Source organism: Mercenaria mercenaria, chromosome 7 (assembly GCF_021730395.1).
Source record: "Mercenaria mercenaria strain notata chromosome 7, MADL_Memer_1, whole genome shotgun sequence".
Lineage (NCBI taxonomy): Eukaryota > Metazoa > Mollusca > Bivalvia > Venerida > Veneridae > Mercenaria > Mercenaria mercenaria.
Window position 1 is genome coordinate 55,750,129 of NC_069367.1, and position 14,841 is coordinate 55,764,969.

Sequence of the window (14,841 nt, forward strand, 5' to 3'; positions counted from 1 at the left end):
AAGTTTCATTAAATTGTGTGCATGGGTTCAGGAGATTAGGCGCGCACAAGATTGCATAATTATGCTGACTCTATGTATATAGTACAGTAAAAAAAATCAAAGTCCCGTAACTCTGCAACTTTTTTTTTCTGAAAGAACATAAAATGCCCCATGCACAGCTACTGTTGTTGTTGATCACTTGTGTTAAGTTTCATTAAATAGTGCGAGGGGGATGACGAGAGGTGGTGGGCACAAGATTGTGTCTATGTATAAAGTATAGTAACCTATAACTCTGCAAAAAAAATTCTGAAAGAACCTAACATGCCCCATGCACAACTACTGTTGTTACTGATCACTTGTGCGAAAATTCATGAAATTGTGTCTAGGGTATGAGGAGAGATGGTGCGCACAAGATTGTGTCTACGGACAGACAGACAGACAGACGGACAGACAACCTGAAACCTGTATACCCCACTTACAACTTCGTTGTTCGGGTGGGGGTGTGGGGATGGGGGTCCAAAAACTGGAATCGCAGATATTGATTTTGAAAATACATGTTGTGTAGAATTATACAATGGTACAGTAAATATGTCAAAATATAGAATATTTGATAAAATTTATAAGGCTTGTATGTATATATGTATGTATGAAAATCGGAAAACTCTGTATTGTAGTTTCAATATTGTGATTTTTTTCCCGACTTTTTCATTAGATATATTTTTGTAAAAAAAGAGAAAGAAAGGTCGTAAAATTTGACTCACACAAGATATTAAAACTGTCAGGAAAATGAAAGCTTATCGATCAATGTTGTAAAAAGGTGTAAAATTGTTAATTAATTAGAACACTGTTCTCTTTTTATATTTTGACTGAAGCCATTTAGATATTGTGAAAGTATATATCTTATTTTCTATTATGAACACTCTCTTTTTAGCAAATCTATTTATGGTGTAATTTTTGTATAGGCATTGTATTCATAAGCTGTAAGCAATAAATTGTATTGCTGTTGCTATATCGGGCACGAATGCTACAACCGTCGTGTGTGTGTGTTATTTTTAAATGTGTCCGCTTATAGCTTATTAGTAAGAATAGTTTTTGTTCATTTTATATTGCGGATACAGAATTTTATGTTTTAGAGGAGGCATACATGTATGTAACAAATCCGAGATACCTCCAGATATTCTTCATGTTGGGAGGCTATTTAACCCTTACTCTGCTAAATTTCTTAAATGGACTGGTTTTACATTAACTTTTGGCAGAACCACTTATGATTCAAAGGGGTATTCACTTAAAATTCACTGGCTGCAGACCATGATCAGACTGCACGGAGCAAAATCGCTTGACGCCAGCAGGCTTTTTGCCAAATTCTTTTATATTTAATATTGCAACTTGTATCTGAAATGTGTTTATAATGTATAATAAGTAATGCAAGAAAATATGTCTATATCGTATTATTTTCGTGAGGAGGCGTAGGATCTAACCAGTTGCCAGCTCCTGTACGAAACAATACCCGTATTAGAACGTGTACCTTCATGCACCATTATGACTTGGGGAAATCGCACTTTGACTTTATTTATTTGAGTGGGACGTTAAATCCAACAAAATACAAAGTTTAAGGTTAGCGCAGTCATAAATATGTGAAAAAAAAAGAACTAAAATGCGCATATCCTAAATCCACGCAACTAAGAGTGTTACATTACAACTCTTGTAAGTTGTTGGTTTTTTTTTTTTTTGCTTCGATTTTCACATATTACCAAGTTGGTTTTACCTCTTAAACGTTTTTATTTTCTATTAAACATTATATTTTTTGCAAAGTGTTCAGTCCACATATAAATGAGTCACTGATTCAAAGAAAACTAATGGTGTTAGCCTGTAAATAGTTTTTCACCTTGACGGAAATGGTTCCATCTAAATTCAAACTGCGCATGTGTAACAGGAAACAGAAATTTACAAACTTCGAGAAACGATACTTTTTATAATGCGATATTCAAGTATATCAAATATGTAAACAAAAGGGATATGAAGTATTTGTCCTAATCTTTGAAATAGTGTATTGAGTTTAGAAGTAAGTATAATAGAAACTCAGTATGCTTCTATGGTGAATTCATGAGCGGCTAACTAAATATAAGGTTGTGATTTGTCATTGAAGAAAAAAAAAGCATTGTCATTAATTGACCAATAATATAATGACAATATTTATGTAAAGAGACAAACTGGTCTATCAATCATCAGAAAGCAAATTTACATTCATCTATACTCATAAATATTTTGGACTATGATAAAGGAACCAGCTTAGGACTATCTGGGCAAGGTATAGAACAATTTTGTGGAGTGGGGGTCGGGGAGGGTCTACCCACTATAAGAGTATACTTCTTAAAATAACAGAGTTCTTCTTGTAAACCTAATTACATTATAAAGAAGTTCCTTACTAAAGATAACAGATCCATGATGGAGTATCTATGATAAAGTAGTCCACTTCCTTTGGTTATACCTTCGACACATACAAACTGATCATTCATATTATGTAAGCAAATAAATCCAGTTTATAATTACATCACTGACTGCATTCTGGCTGACAGTTTAGATTTCAAATGAGGTCGCTTATATTTCCGTTATAGCAATTTTTGGTCATGAATGAATACTTTAGCATTTACTTTATTACAAACAGATCTGTTATGAATAGCAAAAATAAACACAAACAAGAAATATCTTTAAAAATGATGGTCGGCGAATTGTAATAAGGAAAGAAGTTTATGAATTTTTCATCTAACATTCATCTTTCATCTAACATTTTTCAAATTGCAAAACTAAACACCGAACTGTAACAATTTAAACGGTTCTCTTTTAATTTTTCGCAAAGGTTTCATAGGGTTGCAATTTTGTTTCGTTTATCCTTAGACGAATAATTACAGCAGTAGTTTGATGAAGATTCATGAAGCGGTTCATGAGAAGAGGTCATTAAACGTGTTTATACTTTAGCTAAATTGGTCCCTATTCCCATTTGTAACAAAATAGCAGGAGACCTTACGATATTGTTACACATCGAGTTTGATAAAAATCAATTACATTTTAGTGGTTAATGCGAAGAAAGGCATATCTACTTTTAGCTATAGTGGTCCCTAATAGGGCCCAAGTTCCTAAATAAAATTTGGAAGAGGACCTTATAACGATGCTCCAGACCAAGTATGAAAAAGATCCGCCAAGCTGTTCATGAGACGCTGTATAAAGACATTTCTAGTTATAGCTCTAGCAGCCCCTAAAAGGGGTCAAATGTCTCAGCTGAACAAAGTTGGTTGCGGTCCTAATAAAGATGCTACAAATCAAGTTTGATTAGAATACATGAGAAAAAATCAATTAAAGATTTTTTTTATTTATTATTTTTATTTCTTTCTAAAATAGGCCAACTGATCATTAAAAATTGCCTATTCGCTATTCATGAATCTTTGGACAATGACGTCACACCTGTAAAAAAGTGAAGGTCAAGCAAAACATACAATTGTAATTATTTCAATATTTCTGTTTCATAAACAAAGTCTGACCGTAGTCATATCACATAGATAAACTGTATGCAGCGTACCTTAATTTCAGTGTAATGAGATTCAGTCATTATATAGCATATATATAATGAAACAGGTTTCAACTGAGTTCAATATTTGCATACTATACTAAAGAAAAATATTCATATATAATAAATCAGTTAAATAATTTATAACAAATATATCAAAGCAAACAAGTACTCATTTTAATATACAATCTGAATAAGTCACAAAAGCAAGAAACCTTTTCATATACAGACGACAATTGTAACAAGGAAAATCTTTTAAAAAGCACTTCTCTACATAGAAGACTCTTATCACACCCTTATTCGTGTGATACGCAGACCGTATTCAGCTCTTTCTTTAATTTGATATATGTTGGTATTTGAACAGGTTTTTATCATATTTATTAAACTTACTTATCATTTTGAGATATATCAATATTCTTGCTAAATATACTGAGCCAAAGTTAGCTTTAAAACTGTGAACAGCGTCGTTTAGGATAAACGCTTTGTCTACATTTCACTCAGCGTAGCACAATCAACAGAGTGAAAGAAATTGACACTCTCGTCCAATCAGGAAGAGTGTTGCATAAATCTTCCATTTTGATAAATTATCTATAATGCGTTATCAAGTAGTTTGATTTGCAAACTGAAGTCACATGGCATAGGTAACGAAAACGAATTTAGACGGCGTCGCCGAAAAAAGAGACCAATATTCTTAAAGAGGACGCAAATAAATTGTTGTAAGGCTTTAAAAACATCATCAAGGTTGTTTCTTTTCTTCAGATAACATGGGCACCTTAAAAGAAAATATATGGTACAAGTGATAGGGAATAAGTGAACAGCCAAACTCACGGTAAATTCAGTTCTTTTATGCTGTCAAGGAGTTCCAGTTAGGCGCACAGTCATTGACATGCTCTATTAAACCCGCCTAAACCAGTCCTCTCAAGCTTTGATTCCATTGGAGATAGTCATAGAAGCATCAGAGCAAGATTTCACTATGCACGTATTCTTGGCATTTTGATAGATAAACCGAGAGACAAAATGATATATATGATGAAGTTAAACTCAGTTTCAGTATAAACAGTAGTATTATGATTTTAATTATGATGCAATTCTAAAATAGGAAAATATTCACTTAGAAGATGCATAAGAATTTCTTTTCTCGTCATTTAATAGCAGCTGTGAGATTATTTTTCATGATAGGTCAGCTTTAGTAACCTGAAACATGCCATGCTCTTTGTGACAACACTGTGAACATTTACATCTAATTAATAGGGAATAAGATTTGGTATATTGCGGTGTGTAAGAGCTAAAATATAACCTTTGGCGACAGACAATTCACAACTGTCACAAATATATTTCAAATGATGCAAAAAGTTGATTTCATGTTTGCATGTTGGTTATTTTTAATTTTTGTCCTAATTGTAAGTAAAGATAGAAAATTTGCATTTTTTTTTTTTAATGAACCATTTTTCAGTAACTAGGAACATACTAATGCAAATTATTCAAATATTGCTAAAAACTGCAATAAAATGGCTAACGGTTCTCAAGTTTAACTGTATGAACAGGCAGGGGTTGGCCTTAGTTTATTATTCATATCTTAATTACCACCAACGTACAAACGTAATTAACAAGTCGGTGGTAATTGAATTGAATTGAATTGGGCATACATAGTATCGCACCTTTAAAGAAAAAGTTATCTTCGAAATATCTAGTAATGTTTTTCTACACATAAAACAACAATAACAAGAACAACAAGAAGAAAGTTTTGGCAGTAACTAATCGGTCTGTCGTCTATGCTGCATGGTGTATTTAACGATATAAATGTATTTAAATGAAACAGAGAACCACATCTTAAGTAATTCTAGAGTCACAAAAAAATAAATAAATAAAACACGATACTGTATAGTAGTTATTGCGACAGCTCTTCCTTAAAGTATCAGTTCTATTTGACTACAACAGGTTTCCAATGTGGAAAAAATGTGTTCAAAAATTTAAGACTAATCCGATTTCATGGTGGGCTTTGGGTAGACTGGTAGTATTTTTGAAGTTCCCTTTTTCACAACCAAGTTAAGTAAGAATTAATCTGCATATGGAGTGGTAGGAATACACAAAGATTAGTATTCCTTGCAGAAGTTTTAAAACATGCCTTTTGGTTCAGATAATACACATATATCAATTTATATAAAAAATATTTAAGATACGAAAGTTATTTGAATAATAAGAATACACCACATTTAAATATTTTTTACTTTGAAGGGAGGTAATTAAAATCTTATGTGAAAACAGCTGAGAAGGATCTGGTTCTACGCAATTTTTTACCCTTGAATAAATCTTAAACCATAATAAAAGACTGCTTAATTCTAACTGACAATCTTTAAGATCAGTATACTTAACGTTAGGACGTAATCAGGCTTTACTTTTTTCTTATCCTGAAGCTAAATAATGGTTGACACACGAGTATATAAACGACAAAGTGTTAACATTAAAAGATGCATTCTGTTACCAAGTGAATGCTTAATAGCAACAAAAACACATACACACGCTCTCTCTATCTCTTTTCTTACATGTATAGATGTCATTGACTTACGGACAAACTGACAAATGTGAGTTTTACGTACGCACACAACGTCCACGAACGCATTCCTTTACGATTAAAAAACACACACTGTAAAAAGTAACACTCATTGATATTTTTCAATAGTTAAGCTTTAACATGGTGGGGGTAAGAGTGAGGTTGGGTGCGCACCATAAACCGGTTTAAGCTCCCCAGTGGTGTTTTTGCCACTGACCGTTCCAAGGCGGTGCCCCACTGTATTCCTTTGTTTGTTCGTTTTGTCCTCATGTGTTGGCTTTGTGTGTGTGTTCGCGCGCGGGTGTGTGTGTGTGTGTGTGTGTGTGTGTGTGTGTGTGTGCGCGCGCGTGTGTATGTGTGTGTTTGTGGTGTGCACGTTTGCGTGCTGTGGGTTTCGTTTTGGGGAGGCTGCGTTTTTGGTGCGTGACATTCCCTGTTTGATACTTGTCTTTGTTTTTTAAATTACATAGTTATTGCACTTGACAGATCTGATTTCAATAAGCCAACATCTTAGCCAGTAGTGCATGTTGCGAATTCATTCAAGCGACTACGTCAGATGTGTGTTAGTAAACCGGAATGATTTAACATGATTTTTTTTCTGTTCGGTTAGTTGTCCAGGAAATTTTCTTCTAAAAGCACGCAGTAAGTGCAATGCTATAAGCATGTCAAAATTTTGATGCGATGTTTGTTCATTTCCTTATAGAAACATCATTTCAAAGTTTCAATTAAAATATATAATTTAGTGATTAACGTAAACATTATGCTTATTGTAGCCATTTGATATTGCGTAGTACGTGCGTAGATAAACTATGATATAACTATCAATGGAGTTAGATTGAATATTAATTAATTAACATCACCACAAACAAGTACTGCAAAAAGTCACGTGTGATGTATACTTTTTACAATTTAAATACGTCAATTAAGTCACGAAATTGTGACACTGACCCCTTTTTGCAACTTTTATCAAACAAATAGGGAAATAAATTCATCTTTAGGTGTTTTTGTTCCGTTGTCCGTTCCGCCGATACATTTACGTAAAAAAGTAGAGGATTAAAGTCAATACACACCTCTTGCGAAATAATATCAACTGTTTATACTAAAACAATCCGTACGGATATTGCGTGACTCCGTTTTAAATTGCAATAAAAACATCGTCGATATAATTTTAATATAGACGTAACGTGTTTTGACGTAGGGACGTGTAACCTTTAGATGTTTACCAAAGTTTTGCAGCATTAATGTCTCTATTGTTGTGACAGCTCAGTCGTAATCTCGCTTATATTTTGCATAAAACACTCTTAAATTTTGCATAAAACACTTTAATAAGCATAATCTAAATGAATGGCACTTAACCGAAAACAATATAACCAAATATGAATACACTTTCGTCATTGGAGGTATAAATTATTTTAACCGGAACTGGAAATCGAACGCGTAGTGCAGCAGAGGTTGACGAAAACTTTGTCTTTTAGGAGTTTGTGTTTTTAGATAAAATCTTTCATTACTGGTCGATCAGATCCTAAAAGAAGATTGTGGTAATAGTTTTCCAGTATAGTCAGGTGTATATATCTTACTTACATTTAAATTCATCCCCTGCCCTTTTGTAGTTGTCTGGTCGCGAAATAATTTATACATTTTGATACCAAAATGCATCAAACATTTAAGAAAACTGACGATTTTTTGGAGGTGGAGGCATTTTTTTACGGGAATTTCATGAAATATTTTTAACGGCAATTAATTGATTTCAGATTATGACATTAAAATATTTGAATTGTTGTACTGCAAATGACCTGTAGCTTGTATAAAATATCTAGGATTATCTGATACAGTTAACAGCACTACAAGGGTCCTGCAAAAAGTTCTGTCACCAATGGGCTTCCGTAGTTTTATCCGAGGTATTTTTTAAAATGCTTCATTGCACTTGAATGGTGTGTCCAATAGCTAACGATATCCGTTTATTTCGTGCAAATTGCTTTTCAAATGGCCGAGTTATTCTAAATTGAAATACATGTAGTCATTTACACTGACCAATTTACTTCTGATGAAAAGACTGAAATTCGTCGCTATATTAAGCTTGATATAGATTCAAAGCAGATATTTGATGAATTGTGTTGTATATAAGGACCCCGGGCCTTTTTAATGCGCACAGTGTTTAGGTGGGTTAAAGCTTTTTAAGCTGAGAAATTATCTGTGGAAGACGATACCCGTTCTGGTAGGCCTAAAACCTTGGTTACCAAGGCAAACAACGCTATAGTAAAAGCTGTAGTCGAACAGGATGCGCGATTGTCGGTGAAAGATATAGCCAGTTGTACTGGCAAATCAGAAGGCAGTGTGCAAACAATTCTGAAAAAGCGTTTGGACCTGAGAAAGGTTTACGCTAGGTGGATACCTCATTTGCTCACTGAGGAGCAAAAGAAACAAAGCCTTAAACTTAAATGTGCCCGGGAACATACAAAGGCTGTGATAGTCGGGTTATTTCTAACTTGCTAACAGGTGACAAAACCTGGGTGCACATGTTTGAGCCACAGAGAATGATTGGTAATAAACAATGGAAGCGAAAAGATCAAAAACGCCCCTGTATTGCCAAGAGAACCATAAGTTCGAAAAAGATGTTGTACGCAATTTTCTTCAATTCTAGTGGGCTAGTCGTTCAAGTGCCTTGTCCATCTGGTCATACAGTCACTGGACGATTCTACAAGAACTCTGTACTGAAGAAAGGGAAAGTGTTTTACAATAGGAATAGTTCAAACAAAGGATGGCCAGGGGTCCATCTTATACATGACAACGCCTCCTCTCACAAGTGCGAAGTTGTTTAGTCTTTTCTGGCTTCTGAAAAGGTGGAAGTTGTTCACGATCCGCCTTATTCACCTGATCTGAGACCCTGTGACCTTTCTGGAAAGAAACATAAGTCCAGAAGTTCTCTTGACAGCGCTATTTATCAGTGTCTCCAGCAGATACCAAAAAGAGGACTATTTATCTGCTTTTCGCGATTGGGTAAAAAGGTTACAAAAGTGTGTTTCTGTAAAGGGGGCGGGATACTTTGAAGGTTTATAATAAAAATAATTTTGATAAAACGTAGCACTTAAGAAATCCGAACCCGATGACAGAACTTTCTGCAGGACCCTACCTTCGTTTAGGCAATTCGGCTTAAGATATATATCTAACAGTGAGAAGTAACTAAGAGGTAAAATCTGTATTATATATATCATAAGAATATGTGGAGTTTGAAAACATGACAGCTGCAATTTTCACGAGCCAACCTCTAAGTTGCATTTTGTTATATCAAGCTCCATAAAGAAAATAAGATTTGGGGTAATTTTGAATATTATTTATAATCATATAACAAATAGTTATTCGTCGCAAAAAAAAATGTGATTATGTCTCTGACCCTTTTGTTTTATATATTCAATCGCACAGTGTGTGTGTTTATATATATATTGAAATCACTATTTAGAAATTGTATAGTTTAAACATTTGAAATAAATAGTACAGTAAACACCATTTAAAATGATTTGCTGTCTATATATACGATGTTGCCTGTTTGCAATGCCGAATGGTCCTAGGACCTGGATGAAAAAATGAATAAACTTGTAATATGAATAAACTGAATCTACAGAGAGTTAGTTTTATTATCAATAAAAATATGGCAATGTCTTTGAGACTTTCGAATGATTTTTATACTAAGTTATAAGGGTATTTCAAGAACGAAATCTATATTATTTAAGAGCATAGATCTAGCCACTTTATCAAATTCAGTTTAAACAAACACAAGCTTAGCTTTGTAAAAATCTAGTATGCGGCCCGTTGTCAGTTTAATTTCGTGAAAATAGTTACTTTCATATTTTTTAAATTTTTAGAAAGTTCGTTCATATCGGGTTTTGCTGGATTTTATCAAAACAATTTATCGACGCTCATCGATTACAACATGTCAGAATTTCAACATGTGACGTCAGACGTTTGCTGGAACTTTACTCGTACATGTATAGTCAGGACGAAAACAGTATATCGGATCCTATATCTGATACAAAATTCTCTTTTTTTTACACTAATTGATTTAAGGTGAATCCTGAAACATCAGTCAACACATCTCATTCATGCGAGATTACGAGTTTTGAGCCACACCGAAGACAGACATAGAGATAGAGACAGAGAGGTCACAGTTAGGCAGAATAGCTGGCCCAGCGAAGAGACTTTACTCCTGAAAGATAGATCTTCAGATGACAATAAAACATTGTAGCTGGTCCGACACAGAGAATTTATTCTTGAGAGGGTGTCTTCGTATTACATTTAAGCACAGCTGCTGGTCCAATGCAAAGAATTTATTCCTTGGCGGGAACCTTTTAATCAAGTTTCTTTTCTCCACAAGCGAGATTTTCGGACTTTATCGCAGATTTTCAGATAAAATTCTTCCACCGAGGCGGACCGAAATCAGCAGTGCGGGTATTGAAACGCTGAATGTTAACTGGTACAGGACGAGTATTTTTTGGTGACATGTTACCAAACAGCTGTCAATGCATCGCTTTAAGTCTACGACTCCTCGGACCATTTTACAGCAGATATGTTTGGAAAGCTGAACAAAATATCATTCTTTCTACAAAAATATCTAAGAATTAATAAAATCTACATACCTTGAGCTTGAACATTTCCAGTCAATAATAAAAGCCAGACAGAGAGAAAAGTTTTCCGAAATCCAAAAAATAAGTCCATAATTGCAAGTTTTAGCGCGCTGTAAAACGCATGTGTTCTTTAACTAACTGAAATTAATGTCGTGATTCGGCGGTTACGAACGAATGAATTTATAGTCCCAGATTGTCATATTACCGTCAGTGGTGACACCTACCAATGTATTGGTCATGTAATTATGCAGAAAATTATTGTAATCATATATTAACAAATGAATGGCTTTATTGTTGATATATTACAAAGGTAAATCATTTAAAGATCATTATATCACTTATTTTCTTTTTTAAAGCCACAAAACAGGCGCTGTAAGCAAAAAAAAAAACATCATTGCTAGATAAGGATCAATATATAAATGTACTGGTTATGTTTTATGCATGTAACTGATGCTTCTGTTATTCTATTTCAAGATTCTTTATAACTCGAATGACGCCCTTCATGAGGAGCGTTTAACCCCATCACATGTTTCTATCAGGAAGCACTGTTCTAGTAAGCCAACAAACTGAACGTCGAAAATAAATGACAGCAACTGAAATAATATTTTCAAGCGCATTTTATTTTACATTTTACATTAATTAACGACTAAAGATTAACACTTGCGTGGACAATAAGTCTAATAATATTTCTCTCTTTCGGCAGTTTGACAGTTGATATTATTATACCGCATTTTAACGCTAGTATGACGTACTGACAACGATAGAACAAGACAGCAGCTACATACTCCCCCACCGATACCCCCATCTCAAACTCAAAAATTGCCCGGAGACCTTGAAAATGTCTTCATTTCTTTTGGCATGCGTGTTATTTATTAATTTGAAATTACAGTAAAAGTGTTAATGCAAAAGAGTCGCTCAGATAATTTTACCACCTAACATTTTTGCCTGATGATTGTTTGGTACCAGACCCAAAGCTCAAAATCAAATTGACAGCTAAAATTCAAGTTGTCTGCTAAGTTGTTCGTTAAACGTTTAAAACTTTAGTAAAGGAAATGGTACAAAAACGGATTTTCTGACCCTATTTTTATTATTAATTAAAAATATACCTTTTACTGCCATTATTTAAAATGACCACCAGAATTTAAGATGGCCGACACATTAAGTCGAAAATTTACTTTATTCAAAAGTCAAGCTTTCTGCCATTTTTTCGTGTGTGTGTGTGTGTGTGTTTTTTTTTTCAAAATTATATTGATTTACTGGTATAAATGTATACTGTTGTGTAATTATATGTATGTAAGCTAACAATTAAATATAGCTTAACTTAGTCCACCAAAACTTTCCCTCAAATGGTCGGTCCTTTTTTGAAAATCAATTTATTATTCTTTATATGATGTGGTATAAATTCATGCATTATTCAAGAGTTGTCAGAGGAGACACCGCGCTAGGACATATCTGAGGAAACTATAGTTATCATTGGACTTATTTATAGCCATGATGTTGGACACAGTTTAAGTTTGGGACAAATCTATTTAGTATTGATAGTGATATAGTGAAATTCTTCGAATTGATCACTAGAATTTCTAAGTAAAATAGGGCTAATGCAGTGGGGGAGACATATTGTTTTTGCCCTGTCCGTCCGTCCGTACGTAATAACTGGAGAACCATTTGACCTAGAACCTTCAAACTTCAGAGGGTAGTAGGACTGCTGGAGAAGACGACCCCTATTGTTTTTGGGGTCACTCTGTTAAAGGTCAAGGTCACAGGGGCATGAACATTGAAAACGATTTCCGATCAATAACTAGAGAACCACTTGACCCAGAATATTGAAACTTCATAGGATGATTGGTCATGTAGAGTAGATGACCCTTATAGTTTTCATGGTCACTCTGTCAAAGGTCAAGGTCACTGGGGCCTGAACATTGAAAACCATTTCCGATCAATAACTTGGGTACCACTTGAACCAGAATGTTGAAACTTCATAGAATGATTATACATGCAAAGTAGATGACCCTTATTGATTTTGGAGTCACTCTGTTAAAGGTCAAGGTCACAAGGGCCTGAACATTGAAAACCATTTCTGATCAATAACTCGAGTACCACTTGACCCAGAATGTTGAAACTTCATAGGATGATTGTACATGCAAAGTAGATGACCCTTGTTGATTTTGGAATCACTCTGTTAAAGGTCAAGGTCACAGGGGCCTGAAAATTGAAAACCATTTCCGGTCAGTAACTTGAGAACCACTCGACCCAGAATGTTGAAACTTCATAGGATGATTGTTCATGCAGAATAAATGACTCCTATTGAATTTGGGGTCACTCTGTTAAAGGTCAAGGTCACAGGGGCCTAAACATTGATAACCATTTTCGACCAATAACTTCAGACCCTCTTGATCCAGAATGTTGAAACTTTATAGGATGATTGAACATGCAAAGTAGACGACCTCTATCGATTTTGGGGGCACTCTGTTAAAGGTCAAGGTCACAGGAGCCTGAACGTGGAAAACATTTTCCGATCAATAACTTGAGAACCACTTGACCCAGAATGTTGAAACTTCATAGGATGATTGAGCATGCAGAGTAGATGACCCCTATTGATTTTGGGGTCAGCCTATTAAAGGTCAAGGTCACAGGGGCCTGGTCATGTAAAATCATTTCTGAAAATAACTTGAGAACCACTTGACCTAGAATGTTGAAACTTAATAGGATGATTGGACATACAGAGTAGATGACCCCTATTTATTTTGAGGTCACTTGATCAAAGGTCAAGGTCACAGGAGCCTGAACAGTGACTTGAGAACCACTAGGCCAATAGTGTTGAAATTTAGCGGGATGACTGGACATGCCAAGCAGATGATCCCTATTGCAGCCAACCAGTAGATGACCCCTATTTATTTTGAGGTCACTTGATCAAAGGTCAAGGTCACAGGAGCCTGAACAGTGACTTGAGAACCACTAGGCCAAGAGTGTTGAAATTTAGCGGGATGACTGGACATGCCAAGTAGATGATCCCTATTGCAGCCAACCATCAGTTTCTTTGACTTTTGCTCCTGACCCCTATTGACTTCTTGCCTATAGGACTTTGCATTGGGGGAGACATGTGCTTTTTTACAAAAGCAATTTCTAGTTTACTGTTATTTTTTTCCTTTGAGCAAAATTGGAATATAATTCCTGGAATATTTCCGCCAAAGTTAAAGACCGCGTGTCTAACATTGAACAACTATTTCAAGGTTACATCAAGTCCGTTTTGTAATAGTTGAGATAGAGTCAAAGTGTATTAAAAGTTAAATAAAAAGGAGCATAATTTATGTAATGTATGAGCCGAAGTTATGGATCTTGTGCCATGTGATGTCGGTGATGATATATGAAAGCTATTCTATGTTTGAATCAAATTCATTTAGTAACAACATATAAAGAAAGGAAGTGCATACAAACTTTAACCTGAAATTGTAAATAAAAAGGGGTATTATTCCTTATTATTTTTGGCAGAGTTATGGATCGTGTGTCTTACGATGTGATATTATAGAACAGCTGTTTAAAGTTTGAACCAAATCCATTCAGCAACAAGTGAGATATAGTGAAAGTAAATCAAAACTTTAACCCGAAGTTGACGTAGCTCATAAAAGAATGGTACCAGGGTTATTGACCTCGTGTCATAAGATGTGGAACAACTAATTTAAGCTAAAGTCAATTCTGTTTAGTGATAAAAGAGATTGAGTAAAGTGATAGTGCATCAAAACAATTCAGAAAATACTGGTGCCAGAGCAATCGACCCCGTGTCATATAACGTGGGTGATGATGTGGAACAGCTATAAATTTAAGTTTGAATCTCAACTCTTTTACATAATAATAGAAAAAAAACTTCATGATTCATGAAATATTGAAGAGTTATTGAAGTGTTTAAATTAAAATTGATATGGGTGATGATGAGGTACAACAATTTTTAAGTATTGACATGTAATTTAAACTAGCAAATCTATATTTATAGTCATTTTCATTGGTCTTAACACAGTCACATGATTAGTGATTAAAGTTATACTGACACTAGTTGGGGAATCAAAAACTCTTATTCAGTTAAACTTTAAGTCAGATAAATACCAACCGCTGTAAAGGTTTGGTACTCAATGTCA

General features: G+C 34.5%; 1 protein-coding gene across 3 annotated transcripts in view; it reads right to left on the reverse strand.

The window, feature by feature from the left end:
• LOC128558612 (serine-rich adhesin for platelets-like) overlaps nt 1-10,848 on the reverse strand; it is a 32,587-nt gene extending 21,739 nt beyond the window's left edge. For 2 of the 3 annotated variants that reach the window (XM_053548449.1, XM_053548448.1), the window contains exon 1: nt 10,724-10,848. In XM_053548449.1, the coding sequence (XP_053404424.1) occupies nt 10,724-10,802 (79 nt within the window). In that variant the 5' untranslated portion in view covers nt 10,803-10,848. The remainder of the gene's footprint in view (nt 1-10,723) is intronic. The other variant, XM_053548450.1, reaches the window with a different exon arrangement.
• Between the last annotated feature and the right edge of the window lie 3,993 nt (nt 10,849-14,841).